General features: G+C 43.7%; 1 protein-coding gene across 1 annotated transcript in view; it reads right to left on the bottom strand.

Moving 5' to 3' along the window:
• The window catches only part of SH3RF3 (SH3 domain containing ring finger 3), a 247,087-nt gene that overhangs the window by 24,292 nt on the left and 204,026 nt on the right, over positions 1-18,769 (bottom strand). Inside the window, exons 6-8 of the mRNA XM_038159983.1 lie at positions 18,114-18,284; positions 14,629-14,879; positions 10,192-10,496 (exon numbers count right to left, since the gene is read on the bottom strand). Coding sequence (XP_038015911.1) covers positions 10,192-10,496; positions 14,629-14,879; positions 18,114-18,284 — 727 coding nt within the window. The remainder of the gene's footprint in view (positions 1-10,191; positions 10,497-14,628; positions 14,880-18,113; positions 18,285-18,769) is intronic.

Genomic DNA, 18,769 nt, shown 5'->3' with positions numbered 1-18,769 from the left:
AGACATGAAGCAAGATTGAGTTATAACCATGAAAGATTTGTGAGGGATAATAGAGAATTTTCTGACCTGAGGAATATGAAAGGACAGGAATGGATTGTTCAGGGAAGTTGAAGAACTGTCTTAATGGAACAATTTCAAGAAAAGTTAGACATCTGTGGTGGGAAGTCAGCATCCACCTGACCTCCTCACGGCTGATGAATGGAAATCCATTCCAGGCTTCAGGGGGCCACCATCCTCACTACCTCTCCTGTGCCACTCTCTCTGCTGGCCAGTTGTATCTCTCAGCCATTCTCACTCTAAGTCTGCCAACCAGGAGTATCTGACTTGGATATAAAACCTGTCCAGAAAAATTTTAGAAGTTGGAAAATCAGTTCTCTCTTTTATGTCCTGGTCAAAGCCTAGCTTATGAATTTCCCTTGCTACAGCAGGCACCATTGTGTTGATAGGATCTACCTGCCTGACCTCCTCCCTTTTCTGTCTCAAAACTAAAGACAGGAAAAACAACATGACGTTGTACATGAGGGAATAGAGATCTCTGAGGTCATAAAAAAGCCACCTAGTTCTATTAAAAAATATACTAGTTCTGGACTGACCATGAATTGGGACAAAAAACTACAGTACAGGAAATCTACTTTACTGCAAAATAAGTTGGCCATGAACTTGCATTAAATTACTTCTTCTCTCCCTAAGGCATCTGTATGATGAAGCCCAATGCCAATCTACTTCTAGTCTGCTGAACACAGTGATCTGAGACTGAAGGTTAGTATTACAGCTTCTGTAGTATTAGCTTACAGAAGCATGTCAGTGAATATGAACCAAACAAAATATATGCAAAAAAAGGTAAAGCAATAGGTTGAGTTCTGCCTTTATAAGAAATTGCTTTTTAGAAGGTTGACTGCTTGACACACTATTTTAATTGATTACAGGCAGCCTGCAGATGTAGTGTCAGAAAAGTGATTTTTGCATGGTGTGCTTTTTGAACTCCTGAGACTGATCTTTTCTCCAGAGGGCAAAATAGTATCTTTTCTTTTTTTTTTAGTCCTTCAGAGACGATCACTGACTCTATGTCTTCACTTGGTCTGAAGAGAATTACTAGATGCTTGAGACATTAGAGTCAGTCTGGGTTGTTATTTTTTTTCGACTGAAAGTGGCTTTACCATTTGGCAAAAGAAAAGCCGAGAGGTTGTACATTTTTATGCTGCTTCTGCAATACGAATAATAAACAAAAGTGTACAAAATAAGATAAATATCCCTTTGCTATAACTTGATTATGCCCTCGAGATACATAAGAAAAACAGAAACATGCCACTGATATTTGTTGACTGTTTCAACATGCTATTCCAACAGTATTGATGTTTTTTCAGAGATGGCAATTTCTTTCAGTTTATGTAATTCTTCCAGTAGAGCTTGCTGAAAGATTTCTGCATTGACTGTAGACATTTTAACCCACCTAGGAAACAGAAACATGGGCACTGAAAAGTTGATTAGAGGCAATTTTCACAGGAAAGTTCAGGCTTTTTCTCCATAAAAAAACTGCACTGACGCTTACATTTCTTGTAGCTCATTGAGTAATCTCTGTTGCCTCTTGATGGTTTAAGAATTACTGGCTTGTGAATTCACAGTTGGAAAAACACTGAAGAAAACAAATGAGTCCTGAATGTGTGGGATGCCAAGATGCCATCAACTCTGACACACTGCAAGTTATTTCATTGTTTTCAAGGCATCCAGCTTTCGACTCTGTTTTTCTGCTGGAATGGTTTCATCCTGCATGTCTTCCTTCCTGGGAGTGGTGGGGTAGTGTCAGCTCATGCCAGCTCTCTGTGTTACTGCTTCAGGCAGAAAGGAGAACTAGGGGGACTGGAATTCCCACTCTGGGCTTTTTAACCCATGCATGGGGACTGGGACCTTGATGCCATGAGGGAATGAGAGACCAAAACATGTTCTTCAGGAACAGGGCAGGGAGAGGGCAGAAGCCATGAGGGGATGCTCAGCTGCAGAGCTCTGTGGTATGGGGTGGGGATTGGCCCCTATGATCCCGCAACAGGCGGAATGTGTCAGTGTCTCCCACTGCTAGCACAAGAGCGCTTACATTTCACCCGACTAATCCAAGGATGTACTTGCCATCCCCACCCACAGCCTGGCCCCATCCAGCCATCTGGTCCTGCATGATTTCTTCTGCAGGCAGGGGAATGCCATGGGAACGCCAGTGCCGGGATGCTCACATGCAGACACACACTCGCGCACACATACGCCTCCAGCCTTCTGCTTCCAGTGCTCCCTTGCATGCTCTTTCTTTTGTCAGTTCTACTTTCTTCCTCCAGCCATGCTAAGGATTTAGCAAAAGCTCGTGGGTCCTCTGTGCTATAAAATTAGGTCTCTACAGGTGCCAGGAGAATTCTGTGCCTTGGCATCCAAACAGCTTCATCTCCAGTTAGTAGATAAACTGAATTTCCTCTTGAAGTTAAAGCACTCTCCATCTTCTCTTCCCCGGGATCTACTTCCCCTTAAGGCCGTAGAATGCAGCACAGAACCACTCAAAAGAGTGTTAGAGAAATCCACTGCGGACACTTGAGAAATCCTGTGACAGCACTGTGAGGCAGATAAGCAGAGGCGGGGAGAGAGGAGAGAAAAAAGGAATAGCTTTCGGAGACTGCTTGGCAGCAAAGTCAGCGCCTGAAATATCTGTGGGGAGTTTGAAAGCATTTCCTAACATCAAAAATGTGAAGAAGAAAAAGAAATTTTGATCAATGACTTATTGCCCTTGATCTAAGCGAAAGAATCCTAGCCAGTCAGAAATAACAGAAATCTGTTTTATTGTAAAGCTTAAGTTTTCTATGTTTTGACAGCTGGGGCTCATGCTTTTGGCTGGGTAATTTGCCAGCTTTAAAATATTCATCACTGAGTTGCCAGGTTTTTGTCCTTTCAAATTGAGCTCTAACGATGAAGGAGAAGGTGCTGGAGAGATTTTAAGCATGAATTTTCTACCCTAAAACAGTACTTTGTGGCCTGAGTTCACATGACCAGAAAAAGAGGTTTCTGCTCCCTGGCCAAGTTTCTGGTGAATCACTTGCTGGTCACTGAGCCAAGATTCACTTTCTGGAGCATGGGAAGCAGTGGCTCATTTGTGATGAAGACAGTCCCCTTGCCTTTGTTGAGAGGAAATGGATTAACAGTACATATTCTGTGCACAAATCTTGAAAGAACTGAACTAAAATATTCCAGACTAAAGCATCCTTACCAAGAAACAAACTGGAACACATTACACTGAAAATTCATAGCTGATTCTGAAAATGATCAGTGAAATGCTGGTGTTGGTGGCTCTTGGATCAACTCGGATGTCTTACAGAGTACTCATGAAAATTATTGTCACAGAATTTATTCTTTTTGATGCAAACCTTTAGATTACTATTCCAATGTTGCTCCCTCTTAATGCATCCTACACTTATTCTAAGAATGCAAGTCAGGCTCTTCTGGTCTTGTGCAATTTTTTTCTTGCTATGTCTTGCACTGTTTTCATTTCATCACTTGGTTGTTATTGTTCCATTTCACACCTGTGCAACTTAGTGGGCTTTCTAAGTTGAACATAAGGGAAATATTTTTCCCAAATTGAAAAATGTTAAATAATTTCATATCTGCTAAGAAGACTGAATTCCTCTTCCAGAAACTCGGGGTCAGCGTTATAGACTTGGTATCTGAAAAACCTGCTTGCATCAACTGTGTCCTTAGCTTCCTCTACTCGTCACAGGTGACCACTATTTTTGTCACATAATTTTTTATCTACAAAGTCATTGCAAGTGCTCAGCACTTCACTTTTGAGACTGATCTTTCATTTTCTGGATAAGGAATTAAGATGTCTTTGGGGATACGAAGTGATAACAAATCCCTTTCAGTCAGGGACAAGTTAAAATGAGAAGAAGCTGCAATGCAGAGACTAAGAGTAGGTAAAAACTGAAAGTGTATAACTGTGTAAGATCTGGTTCTTCAGGCAGTTTCAGTTTGACCATCTGATAGCTTAATTGGACAGCTAATGTGAACTAAGGTCAAAGAGCATCTCAAGAGATTATGAAGCCAAATTTCCGAAGGCCCTTTGACGTAGTCAAACACTTCACAAAGCCAGTGTGGGCAACTAAGTGTGCAGGCAGGAGGCCTGCGCTGAGGGATGCTGCCAGGTAGGACTTGGAACTGGGCTACAGTTTAGAAGAAGGACAAGAAAGGCACTGACAGGAAGGGGGAGTGGTGGAGAGAGAAGTCTCTCTGGTCAAGTCTATTCTGGCATAAAAGACAAGGTCAGGATTTTGCAACAAACCTATGTCTGCATCTATTAACCTTTGTGGGTTTGGCTTGTACCAGCTTCCTGCTCTACTCTGCACTGGTGCAGCCTCACCTGAAGTCCTGCGTGCAGTTTTGGGCCTACCGTATAAGAAATATATAAAGCTATTAGAGCAACATATAAAGCTATTAGAGAGCATACCATGAGGATGGTAAAGAGCCTTAAGGGGAAGTAATGTGAGGAACTTCAGAGGTAACTTATCTCATCCTGGAGAATGAGAGGAGACCTCACAGAAATCTACAACTTCCTCATGAGGAGCAATGCAGGGGCAGGCACTGATCTCTTCTCTCTGGTGCCCAGTGACAGGACCCGAGGCAATGGCCTGAAGTTGTGCCAGGGGAGCTCTAGGTTGGATGTGAGGAAAAGTTTCTTCACCCAGAGAGTGGCTGGGCACTGGAACAGGCTCCCCAGGGAAATGGTCACAGAACTAGCATGACAGAGTTCAAGAAGTATTTGGACAATACTCCTGAGTGCATGGTGTGCATCTTGGGCTGTCCTGTGCAGGGCCAGGAGTTGAGCTAGATGATCCTTGTGGGTCCCTTCCAACTCAGGATATTTTATTTCTATGAACTAACACTCTCCCAGGACAACACAGGAGCATGGTTTGTGCCACACTACTTACCAGGGCTGCTCTTGATGAGCAGTCTGGATGTAGCCATTCTATTTTGGGGAGAAGAAAAAGCTTAGAAGCATGGATGCAAGTCATGCAGGGACATTTGCCGGGCCAGAAAATAGGCCTTGGCTTGTTCTGTTTTGCAATGTAGTTCTCACACCAGCATCATGCCAAACATACTGTATCATTTGAGGAATGCATTTATTTTGAGCAGGACCGATACTTGAGAAAGTGAGTGACACTGGTGAAAGCAGACAGATGTTTACTGATTTAGTCTTCACATGCAAAACTGTTGGTGTGTGTTCAAAGTAATTTTCTGAAGATGCATCTCTTCTTATCTTAACATCAGGAAACAGCAGCCTAGTGTATTTTCCCATTTGTTGTGACTTATTAATCTAGATTCACTGTATATTCCAGGGACACAGTTCCTAAATTTAGAGCTGCAAACAGACTTGTTCCCTCAGCATACTTGTAAGAAATGTTTAATTTTACATTGCCAATTTTCAAATATTTCGATATACGCTGGCTAGGTAAAACAGTAAGGAATTGCTGTAACACAGTGACAAATTAATGACTTGCTTGATAGCACAAGCTCTTATTTTCCTCTCTCTCAGCTCTTGGGCCAGACATTTTGGAAGAGTTTAATCAAAATCCTCATCAAAAGCCAAATGACTGGATTTTAAGGAAAGTTTAATTACAGTGGTCAAACCACCCAGCATGATTTGCTTGATTTGATTAACATAATGAGGAGCTCATTTAATGAGAAATGCATTAATTCATTCAAACAAGTGGTTTTATCAGTGGTATTAAGCATCAACCCAGATTATGTACAGCAGAAACTATTATAGCAAAAATTGAGCAAGGTCAAAGCAGTAGTCATACCATAATTACAAGCTCTTAGCTGTAATCTACCAGTTGAACTGGGTAATATTCCTGTGCAAAAAAGTAGGATCCCTATTTTAAAAAGCCCCCAAACCATACTGTTTTGCTCCAATCATACAGCTGAGATCTCCATGTCTTTCTTTCAGATGTTCGGAAGATTTGGGAAGTGGGACTGAATTTTTTTGACTTTCAGATGGCTACACATGCAGATATTAATAACAAATGACAAAGAACTCAAAGGAACCCTGCTATTACTCCACACCCCTAAAGGAAATGAATGTTGTCCATTTGGTCTTTGTTTTGCCTCTCTCCTGACCCTGCAATGTCTTAGGGATGCTCCCATCCCTAACCTGGCCTAGACTGACCCTGGGGAAAAATGAGTGTTTTACTTCTGGGGAAAGGAACCTCCTTTTTGGAAAAAGAAAAAAAAATGCCTCAAGTGGGAAGTATTTGAGAAAAAGAAGAAAAAGTCTCCTTCACACTTTCCTCTCGTCCATTGCCTTCTTTAGATACATTTCACACCCTGTATTTCAATATCCTTGTTTCAGGACCCCTTCCTCTGGGCTTTGCACAGCACCCTTCACCTGGCACCCCTTCTCTGGTGCTCCCTGCTCTATCTCCCAGCAGCTGCCAATCTGCTGCTCTTCTCTCTCCTATGCTGCCCTGACCACTGTTACCTCTTTGACTCTGCCGCGCTCCCTCACCTTTACTCAGGCCACTTGTCATTCCTGCAGCATCTGTGCTGCCCCTGCGGGAGCCGCCTTTCCTGCTGCTTCCTACTGTGCCCGTACAGCACTGAAACTTCTTTGATTTCCAAGTGCTCTACTTCTCAGCCTGCTTGGCTGCCAGAGTACTTTCCAAGTACTGTTGCACTGTGGACTGTCAGCACTGTCTATGGCACAGTTTTTCATCAGCTACTATCAGAGGCTGGTAAAGGAGACCATGCCCAAAACTGTTCCCTAAGCGGACAGGAGGCTGGTCAAGGAGCTGAGATGTGGAGCCCAAGCCCAGTTGCAGATGGGATACTCCAGGATTAGATGCATACCAACAAGTGAAGAGTGGCATGGAGGCAGAATTTTACCTCCTGATTAAGTCAGCAGGAATATATAATAAGACACTATTAAGAATACAGGAATAATAGTAAGACACTATTATTAGGGTACCTAAACGAATGTAAGTACCAAGGTTCACCTGCAGCTTTGGAAATCTGGATCAAGATCTTCAAGAAATAAGCTGAAGTAGAGAATTAGAGATGTCAAAAAATAGACTTAAGGATATATTTGCTATATTAATAGAAAATGAGCAAAAAATCATTCATGCTGATCTGAAAACCATAATCCTTAGGATTATTTCTGCCAGTTGCCTTTAAACCACAAGGAAATGAGTAAAAGTTGGAATTGGAGTCCCTTGATTTTAGAGAAATTGTGGGATTTGCCTATATATGACTGCTGCACACCAAGAGGAACCCGCAATATTGGCATATAAATGCTTGCACAGAGGAAAGCATTAACAGTGATTACTGCACCATACACTCAGCAAGGGTCTTCCCAAGGTGAAGTGATTCCATCTTGGAACAAGCAACACAAACAGCATACACAGACTCACTGCAGAAACTGCCCCTTGGTGTCACTTTTAGTATCCCTGAGTGGAATCGATATGGGAAATCATAAAACATAAACTTTTAGAAGATCATATCTTACAACACTTTCTCCCACTATTTCCCAACCCAACCTTCAATCAGACAATCAACATTTCTAAAGTTATAATCTGGAGAAAATTCCCCAACGACCAATATATCTCACCATACTAGAGTGATAAATGCAAAAATAATGCAATTTATCTCCACAGCCCTCAAAAGAACCATGAAAAACAATGGATCCTCATCATGTCCATCCCTGAATGCAAACTACTTCTTCTTATGAACTGTGTGCCCTCTGTAGCATAGTGAACTCACACAGACAATTCCTGCATGAAAGAAAACCATGGTTAATAACAACAAAATGTCTCCTAAACCAGTTATTCTCTGATCATTCAGGCTTTTTCCTCAATGGTATCCTACAAAAGACACTGGAAAGACTAAGTCAGGATTAAAGTTAACAACTTCATGGGACACCAAAAATTATTGATTCTAACAACAGCGCTAATTTTATGACACATTACAATTTACATCACACATGAATTGCTAATCTCAGTTTCTCAGGAGATAATTACCTGTGCATTTCTTCCATCCTATGCTCAATAGAGCTGAAGACCTTATTACCTCTCCTCTTACTAACTTCCCCTCTGCTCCTTTCATCTCAAAATACCTGACTGATTAATATAATGAAACTGAGCTCAAAGAAATTGCTTCTGATCTTTGCTTATCTGGCAGCTTGCTAGCTACATCTCTCCTGTTTTTCCTCCTCGATCTTTTCTGATTTTTTCCTATTATGTGTACTGATAACAGATACTGCCTTTCTCCACTGATATATCCCTCTGAGTGTTACGACACTTTCCTATTTACCAAAAAACCTGCCCAAACAGCCTTCACTCTGAAAGTATCAAGCCCTGTTACAGATGTGGCTCCAGTTCTGACTCACAGATGCCTTTCTGAATAGTTATATGGCTTTCCTCCTGGCATTGTCCAAGCTCTCAATTTCTTCAAAGAAATATTTGGGCTTAGCAAAGAGTAAGAACACAACTTATCTGGCCAAACATCAGTCACTATTTCTAAAAGGAAAGGAAACATTGCTAATTCAGATCTTTCTAAAATGAACATGAACTACAACATGGATAAGATCCAGGAATATGTTGTTCAGCCGGGGCAGTTATGTATTGCCCAGTTGAGTCAGAAATGACAATTTTTACTGTCACTTCTCTCTGATACTTCCCAGATAGTGAACTGGTCTTTGGCAATGCCCATTGCAATGATGTTGTATATTATTTCCTTCTCCCCTTCATGCGTGGAGATCAAAAACCTCTTAACCTTACTTCTCTGCATCCCAGTTCAGTAACTTTAGGCTGTAACAGCTTGGGAAAGATTAACCAGTATCTCAGGACTGTGCTTGATATAATTTTGCCTACAGACTTTTCGTGTGTAGTATCACATGAATTAAAATATATGGACCTATCACTTAATGCGTTTTACGAAGTAATAAGCCAGTACACAATGCTCTGAGGCAATGTGCAGCTCTACCACCTCCTGTCAAATGCTGTTCCCTTCCTTGGACTTGCAGAAGTAGCAGGTGTTGTTCTGTTTCCACCACATGCAGTCCTCGATGCACGCCTGAGAGCTGTTCTTTGTAAGCAAGGACCTAAATGTCACATCCAGGGCAGAATTTCTACACCCTTCTTTTTTCACAAAAATGCTTTCTGAGAAAATTCAAGACAGGATTAAGGAAAGCATTTTAAAACTTGTAATCCTCATTTTGTGCCACTAGGGGTTATCTGTGGCCCGGAGGACACATGACACCTGCCACTTCAGTATTATCATGTACAAAGAAACTATTTACTCCATTTGTGTCTGTCACCATGCTCAGGGAACATATGGAAAGGATTTTTTTCAGGTTCAAAGGAAAAGCAGGGCCCCACATCTCTTCCTCCTACTCAGATACAAACCAGGATCTTGCTCTGCTAGCCACTACAGAGATAATCTTCAGCATTGATATATGGGAACTGCTGACACAATGTAAACATTTGGGAAAAGCAAAACATTTGCCAAGAACCTAAAAGGCTGGGTGCTTAAAGCAACTCTTCTCACTGACTTTCCTTAGCAAGGTGTGCCAGGGAACACGTACCCAGCTGTCGGTCCCACTGCTGGCTCCTAAGAGATTGACCTACATACACTGTACCTATATCCCATACAGCAGTATCCCATTGCCTTCTTCTCTTTCGGCTGTGCCACTGTAATGAGAGTTTCTTGAAGAAATTGAGATGTTTCTGGAAGGGCGAAACAGCTCCTACCACTCAGGAGCCAATGTTTTACTGTGCCTGAGGCACCTGCTGTGTGTGTGGCTGATGCCACCATCAGCCTCTTTGACGTAGGGAGGCAGACAGATTCTGACTTGGCCATCCAGCTCTGATGGCCAAGAGCCCACTACAACATCTCGCTGCACCACTGCAAATTTGCAGATCTCGTCATTGGCAGAAATACACAAAGCCAGCCCATCCAGCCCCGTTTCCCATCCGCGAGCAGGTAACACGAGAGCGGTGTCGAGTATGGCGGTGGGGAGAAAGATGAAGTGTGGAACTAGCGTGAGATGAGGATGCCCAAGCTGTCTGGAGATGGAAACCATTTCCGCAGGGTGCCTCCTCAACCCCGTGGGAGGGCGATGCGGCAGCAGCACGAGGCTCAGCAGAGGCTCAGCCGAGGCACGGCGGCCCTTACCTTCTCGTTCTTCCTCTCCTCGGCTTTGCCGGCAGGCCCAGGCGCGGCGGGGCCGCCCAGGGGCCCGGCGCCCGCGTCCCCGTTGAGGTGCGCGGCGCTGACGTTGGGCGGGGTGATGGCGGCGGCGGCGGAGGTGAGCGGGATGAGGGGCCGGGCCCCCGGGGCGGGCGGCTGGTGGCCGTGCTGCGGGGACACGGCGGGGTGAGGCCGAATGGCCGCGGCGGGCAGGCGGGAGGGCGAGCTGGGCGTCCGCAAGGGCGAGACCGTGGCCGTGGGTCGCTCCGGGGCCGGCACCGCCGGGTGCGCTGCGGGAGGAGCACAGAGCACGGTTAAATGCCTTGATGGGCCCGTCAGTGGCCGTAGGTCACCTGGGGAGAGCACGGTGTCAGCAACACCGTGGGTTCGATCCCCTTAGAGACCACTCGCTTGAACAGTTGGCGTCGATGATCCTTATGGGTCCCTTCCAACTCAGAATGTGCTGTGATTGTGTCTGTGAAGGTGCCAAGGGCCCGATGGGGATATAAGCTCTGAGCCTTTGCTCAGGATATCTTACCCTGTCACCCTGCAAGTGTTTTTGGCTAATTCCCCTCCTGGCTGCAAAGCCCTGTACCAAGTCACCAAATTTGGCTTGTCGTCCCCCCCCGTGTCGTCCCCCCCCCCCCCTCCCCCCCCCAGTCTGTGATGCCTCTGGGCTATGGCATTCACAATCCTGCCCATGCCTGGAAATAAATACCTAACCTGCCTTTTAAAAATACATTATCCCGTTCCAGCTGAGCTGTTTTCTGCACCCCCAGGCCCTCCTCCTAAGGTGATCGGTTCTGGAGCAATGCAACACGGGACCTAAGGGGTTAGCCCAGATGATCCACGCTGACCCTGCAGACAGCAATTACAAAAGGAGGTGTCTTGTTTCAGCCCTAGCAAAATGATCAACATCACATCACTGTGCTGCACAGGACAAATTAAGCAGAAAGTCACTGGAGGATCTCTGAGCTAAGGCTTCTCTCTGCCAGCAGAGTCCCTAAGGGACTATGCAGTGCCTGTTAGTCTGGCTGCTCCTGCTAAGCAAATCCTGCCTGCAAGCAGTGGGAACCAGGAATTAGAGCTCGCCCATTTAAGGGTGACTCTGACACACTGATGAGGTCAGCTCCCCAGGGATTCCAGAGCGTGTTGCATGCTTCAGGATGCAAAAAATGTGACAAAGCTCTGGGTCAATTTCCACAATGATGTTGTTTATGCTTCCAGCTTGGTTGATTGCTTAGATGTTACCTAAATACAGCTCCAAGTCAAGTATGTACAGCATAAAAGCCGAGTCCATACTCAGACATTCCCTCACATAAATGATTCAATAATAGGACTAGCTGGAAAGTGCCCATTTCATAAATGATTTCAAGGTTTCATAATCTTGTTTAGTTCTGTCTCAGTGCAAAATTTGAACCTCTGAACATTTTTCTGAGCACAACATGCTCACTCACCCCATAATAGACTCTGTTTTGGTCAGGTTATTCACCTGGGATGTGAAAACATAGAATGTGATCATTGCACTGTTCTCTTATGTGGAGAACAGCTCTGGAAAGCCATCAATTCCCTTTACATGAGCCAGTACAGCTTCATGGTTGGTCTGGTTGAACTACATCCATTCCTGACAAAAAAACTTGGAGTCCAGCAAATCAGCTTTTCTTTGACCAAGTTGCATTTTACTGGAAAATTTCTGACTGACTTTGATCTGTCATTTTCTGACAAATTCATCTGGAGGACAAACGTTTATGCAGCTGGAGTTCACTCAATCTATAACTAAACAACAGTGCTACAACAACTCGAACCACTAGTTTCTATTCTTATGGTTATCAGTGGCACCCTTGACAGGGATTAGATTGATAGAGTGCCATTAATCATACTCACTACACCAGTTGAGCATTCCTGCCAGGAGGGAATTTCATCTCCCAGCCTTCCACTCTATTATCTGATGTGATACTAAACATGACGGGCCAGTCATCATCAGATTAGCACCTCCAAAGTTTATATGATTCTCCCTTACAGAAGCTCCTTGACTCTAGAACATCTTTTTTTACTAAAGTTTATAGCAAATCAGCTACACTATCTTCAGCCAGTCTGTAACTTGATGCCACTTTACCATGTAACATGACGAAGGCCCTAAAAGTTGTTATTACAGATGCCTTCAAGACTATTTTTACTATTAGTTATTATCATCCCCTCCCAGGACTATTCAAAACATGCACTGAAAGTGCAGTTCACTTCCAGAAAGCCAGGCAAGGTACTCACTAGTTATCTGGAAATGATTCCCTCCTGATTTTCCCATTTGGAACCTGAGTGATGAGCAATTTTGCTATGAGAAATCCAATTTTTTTGGGATGGTTCCGCTTGTAGGATCAAGGTTTTGAACTACTGTTTGTAGGGAGCAATGGCTTTCCTAAATGTAGAGAGAAAGCATACTAATGGAATTTCTCTGCATGAACCTGGATGCAGAACAATGATTTGATAATCATACTAGGTACATCACCTGTTTCATGTAGGACTTGGTGTTTCCAGACACAAAGGAAACATAAAACATGAGAAACAGTAAAATAAATGGTCCGCAAAAAATCAACTCTGAACAGAGGTCTCACATTTTATTCTGTAGTTTCATCTGCTTACTGTTACAATGTCTGCCTTTGCTCTGGGTTCTCTGGATCTGGACTGTGCTGCATCAAACATGCTATTAATTAGCAATGCTCACTGAAGGCTAATTTTGTTCTACACCACTCGTATTTCGTTTTGGGTGTATTTCTACATTAGTGGCCTTGTAGAAAATTGATTTGTTACTCATGTATATTGCAAGCCAACAGAAACGTGATTTGAATACTGTGCCAGCTTGCCTCTCTTGGAAAGCTTTTCAAAAAGTCAGTGCATTGACCTGTCCTGCGTGGGCTCTGGTCCACAGCATGCTGGTGAGGACAGCCATTATGGAGATAATTACTGATAATCATGAAAACTTCCTTTATTTATCCTGGCAAAGATTTATTTAATTGAAACAACAATCTCATGAACCTTCTGGAAAGGTTGGAAAACTCTCTGCTTGGGAGGTTTTGGAACAGCTCTGTGGTCCCTGGATCACCCTGCCTGCCAATGCTTTGGCACTTTAGAGATGTCAGAGGGACCTAGAAGAGCAATCTTAAATCAGGGAAGCTGCTGGAGGTGTGGAAAGAAGGTGTGGGGCATGCCAGGCCTGTGGGGCAGAGCAATCTGTCACCTTGGTTTCAGGGGAGGCACCTGCCTGTTGACATGGGCACAGGAGGCACCAGGAGCACCTGAACACTTCCTGAGCACTGCACCCAAAAGGGGACATTTTCGCCTTTGCACTGTGGGAGCAGGAGCCCTTTTGGAAGGGTGTGACTTGAGAGGAAAGCAGCACTTTCTGAAGTAGAGAAAAAGAGGATAAATCGATTATTCCCCAGTGTGACATGGATGCCATGTAAATCCCTGCACTGTTTGTTGAGCAGAGGAGTCTCCACTGTTCAAGAATGAGATTCTCAAGTATTTGATTCCGTTTTCTTCCCTTTGGTCTGGACTGTGTAGGAGGTGAGGTTAGATGGTCATCATCGTGCCTTCGGGCTTCAAAAGGTATGAATTCATGACTTACTCTGCAGGGTATTTCTCATTTGTGTTTGCTCTGTTTTATGTCTAAGACCTCAGTTTTGAGCAGTCACAGTTGTTACTGATCTTTGTAAATATAATGGCTCACATCCCTATAAAATATCAGAAACAAAATGTTTTAAATTTTGCTGTATAAAGTTCCACCACAGGATTTGCTTTTACTTTATTCAACATCAGAAGCTGTTTAACATCAGGGAAAGGGGAATAAATTGTACTCTAGAAAATTGTGCTGTACATCAGAAAGGGAACCTAGAAAGAACAGAGGCCCCCTGGTGCAAGAAGCTCTTATTCTCACTTCAAAAAGGTGGCAGCAGTTTTCAGATCTTTTACTTTACCACTAACACGGGGTCCCATTCTGCCTAATAAATACCTTTCATCCCTGTAGCCCAATGAAATGCTTCTTAATTTCAAGGCATGTATTACTTGCTCTGCAATAAGGGCAGTATTTTTTTATCAGCAAGCCAACCGGACTCAGAACTGTTAATCTCCTTAGTATACAGTGCTTGCTTTCACTCAGATAAATTGTATAAATATTTGTAAACACTACAATCTATTTCAGCTGTAGCAGCAGAACAATCTGATAAACACAACGTGGTTCCCAGAGATCAATAGAAACCCATAAATATTACAAGTAAAGAAAACATACTCTATCACCAATGGACAAACTCCACGCTGCCTGGGCTAAAGCAAGGAAGAAAGCTGTGGGGATGGGCTCATTCTGGAGGGTTTCACTGGAGGGGTACCACACCAGTCGTGCCAGAGCAGAGGCCCAGGGTGAGCACTTACCCATCTGCATGGCGCTGCGGGGCTGGCTGCCCGGCTGCTGAGCCGAGTACCTCAGGCAGTTACTCAGCTGCGGAGAGGCCGCCTGCAGCTGGGCGTGCGTCGGGGGAGCAGTGATGGGAACAACTGGTCTGACAGCCGTGGTGGCGTTGCTGTGACCTGCCACAATGGGGTGGATGGCTCCTGGGGCTACTTTTGTTGTTGGAGCTCCTACAGCTCCGCTGTTCCTGGGCTGGCCAGCTCCCACTGGCACCCTGCATGGAGACAGACAAGTGCAGTGTAAGCATGCTGCAGAGACCCCAAAACCCAACCACAGTGCTGATAAGTACCCCCAGTTACTTAGGGGGTTTAACATGTTACCTTATTGTTACCCTAGTTGTAAAGTAAACTGAGGTATTGATATATTCCTATCTTTATAGGACCCATTTATAGGCAAACTGGGGGATATTTTCAGCGCTTTATTCTACAGGAAGAAGTGCAGGGTAAAAATAGAGAAGATAATTTTTCTCATCATGTCTTTTATTACCCTACATTTCTGTCTGAATGGTTTCTAGTAAAATCACAAATCTTAATTCAGAGAAAATGGGTGTCTCCCAGATGTCATTTTGTGTGCCAGAGGCTATTCCACATGGAGTGATAATTAAAACAGACTCAGATCTTTTCTTTGGACCAAACCTGCATACAGCCTTACAGGGAGAAACAAAGATGGATAACACAGTCTGTGTGTGGCTATGGAAGGGGACTGAGAAGCTGTGGACTTGACTGGGCTTGGCTTGGCTGAACACTCACCCTATTGATGTAACCAGCCCTAGCTTAGACTTGCTAAGAGAATGCAACAGTGACAGGAATGCAGCTGACCTGATTGAAAAGGAAGTCCAAACAGTTGTTGACACCTCTCTCACTCCTCCCTTTAAACTGCATGCATAATTTGTATTTCACCTGAGTGGCCAAGTAGACTTCAGAGGGAAGGGACCCGGCTTTTTTTCCTATGAATTGAGTTCAGACTATAGCCTGTCTTGATCCTCTTACCACTGAGCTCAAAACTCTGACTAGGATAGAAGGACACTTAGGAAGACAGAAGGACATCAATGGACAAACGCAGCTGCTGCTGAGCAGCTCTTTCTCTGTGTTTCTTACTCAAGTTCCTGAATAATTTCCTTCCCCAGCTGTAGATGTCATGAAACAGATGGATCATTTTGTGCTGTTTTCTTCTCCTGTGCTGCTTCTTGCGCCAAGGTCCTCTTCCAGGAAAGGACAGCACAGGGAATATGAGGCAGAACAAAGCAAAGTGGAGAAAATGGAAATGGGACAGTGCAAGGGTTTAGCAAGAGAGGAGAGAATAACAGAAAAAGTGTTAAGAGTCAACTATGGAGTATAGAACTGGGAGAAACTCTGGGTCTCCAAGATTGCATAGGAAGACAGAGGAGAAGAGCAGAAAGGAATATGTTGAACATTCTGGTCTGGTTCAGAGGACATGGGTGACAGAAGAAATAACCCTAAGAAAAGAGTGGAAAGCCAAAGAGTGAAATTCTGATGGAAAAAGACCAAATCACAGGATGGAGGATATGGTCCAAAAGGGCAAAAAAATAGCTATGCCTTCTGCCCAGTCCTCCCTCCCCCTGTCATAAGAGGAAGGACAATACTGTGGTATCATTGACTTGACTCATCTCATGGTGCAAGGTTTGCCTGGATTACATTTTGCTAAATAAATCTGATTTTTTATTTTCTTCAAATTTTTTATAAGTTCCCAGGTTGAGAAAAACTGGGAATCCCACCAGATGGAAATCTTGACTGTCTGTCATCTGCTGTGAAGAGCTGGCAGGGTGGCAGGAAGGTTCAGCTGGAGCTGGCTTGGCCATCTGCACTAGATTCAGTTTGCCAGAAAAGCACATCTAACAGTCCACTGAGAGCTGTGTTCAGGCAAACATGCACACCAACAAGTAAAGAAACTATCTGTGACTCCAACAGAGATGGATAGATGTTGAATGTGGCAAATATTCTCTGCTGACCTGTGCCTGTCTGCACATCTAGAGAGTTTTGTTCTTTTTCTGTAATGCTCCACTCACACGTGTTTTGGCAGCATATAAATTTAGTTCAGTGTTATTAATTCACAACTTCTTTTCCTTGGGTTTTGTAGGGTGTGGCAGAAAACCATGTATGAATCTAATCCTCTGCTTTTCTGTCAAAGGGGAACAAAGTATGTTGAATGTAGTGCAAATAGGAGATTTTGTTGATATCAGATTTTTATTGCTGTTCTCACTGAGGGTGATTTATACAGGAATTTAATTAGCCCACAGGATCATACATATAATCATAATGCTTCTTTCAGGTTTTGTGGAAAGCACTTTTGCCCTTTAGCACTTCTCTGTCTTGTTCTAGCTGTGACATGCTGCATTTAATAAAGTCTTGCTGATTCAGATAACCGACCCTTCAGCACAAACCTCCTTACTAATTAAGAGCCGAAGAGGCAAGGAATGAAGGCAGCCAAGGGGCTCTATAAAATAAGGTAAATACATTCAGGTTGATGAACAGTGAAGAACCAGTAAATTAATATTTGGGGTTTCCTTACTGAAATGCAATGTTAAGACTGTCAGCTGGCTTAGTTATTGCCTTCTGACCTGTTCTTATCTTTTGGTGTTACTCAGAACACGTGCAGCAGACTTGACATAAACTTCAGATACAACAAAACTGGATCAATTTTACAAGATCAACAGTGTTTGAGTTGTGAGGTGCCCTTTTCTGGAGAGGAGTCAAAGATGGTGGAAACAGTGTGAATGTGGGAGGAGATACTGAGAGCACATGAAAAGCAATGAGTTCACTTTGCAAATCCACAGTTGCTCTAAAGGAGATATGGGCATACATATGCCAGCAAGGAGCCTGCAAGAACATGCAGGACAAACAGTCTGGGACACAGAGATGGACTTTCTTCTCAGCTTCTCAGATTTGATTTGGTATTGTCCAATACTGAACTCTGACAAATGGCATTCCTCCCTCAAAAATGCCTTTTTTCCTTTTCTCATCTGCTGCAGCTGAGGTGGGGGTAGGTAAAATCAGACAATTTACTTAACTCTCCTACCACTTTAGAATTTTAACTGTTCAAACATTAGTCCAGATTCAAACGATCCCAGATCTCTGCTTTAAGAAGAACAAAATCGACATGAGGAGCTACTGAAAAGGATGACATGATAATTTTTTATTTTGTTATGTGTCCAGTAGTTTTATAACAATAAAATCATTAGCCAACAGATTCTTTACAATAGTAAAACCTGGGCCTATCAGAGTTTATAAATGCCATCATCTAATACAACTAGTGCAATCTCTTGAGGACATGGATAACTCAAATGATACAACCAGCAAGTCTCATTACTGAAGTCCACAATGCTACCAGAGAATTTCTGGAAGGGGAATGTGATTTAAAAGCAGAGCTACATTGTTTTCAGTGCCATCCAGAATCCCACTCAGCCCCAGTACAGGCCAGCGGTCCTCACCTTGAAACGGGTGTCACGTAGTTGCCTGGGAAGACCCCGGACATGCCACTCCTCAGAGACGTGCCCTTGAACCAGCCGTCCTGGCACTTCTCAATGACCCGGTACATCTCCCCTTTGCGCAGCTCCAGCTCGTCGTTCTTCTGAGGCTTGTAGGCATACAGGGCTAGGTAGCTGTGGGGAGAGGTCACACAGGGAGAAAGCACACAGATGACATCAACCACCACCTGTCCTGCTCCAACTCCAGCCCCAGAGAGTGGAAGGCGCTGTTCAGAAGTAGTTAAAAAGGGACATCATTACAGGCTGCTTCACAAACAGGGAAGGGCAGAGACTGGATTCTAAAACAATAAGGGAATAACTAATCAGAGTAAAAGGTAATTTAGAATTTGATGAGACATGCTTCTCACTCAGGGCATAACCAAAGCAAAACAGTGCCACAAAGCAGCACCGAAGTTAAGGACATAGCAACGGTTTCAGAAAAACATGACAGTTACAGTGACAGCCAGAGTGTCAAGGGCTCGAGCAAGAGGGCTTTGCAAATCCTGACATCTGGAAGAAGTATACATTCATATGCTTCAGGGTGGGATCCACCTCTGTTGTGGAGTTTAAGAAGAAAATTTTCTTACAGGTAGACTATTTCAGAAGTTTTTCTTGCAGCT

The sequence above is a fragment of the Motacilla alba genome, chromosome 1 (assembly GCF_015832195.1).
Source record: "Motacilla alba alba isolate MOTALB_02 chromosome 1, Motacilla_alba_V1.0_pri, whole genome shotgun sequence".
NCBI lineage: Eukaryota > Metazoa > Chordata > Aves > Passeriformes > Motacillidae > Motacilla > Motacilla alba.
This window is presented reverse-complemented; position numbering and strand designations above follow the sequence as displayed.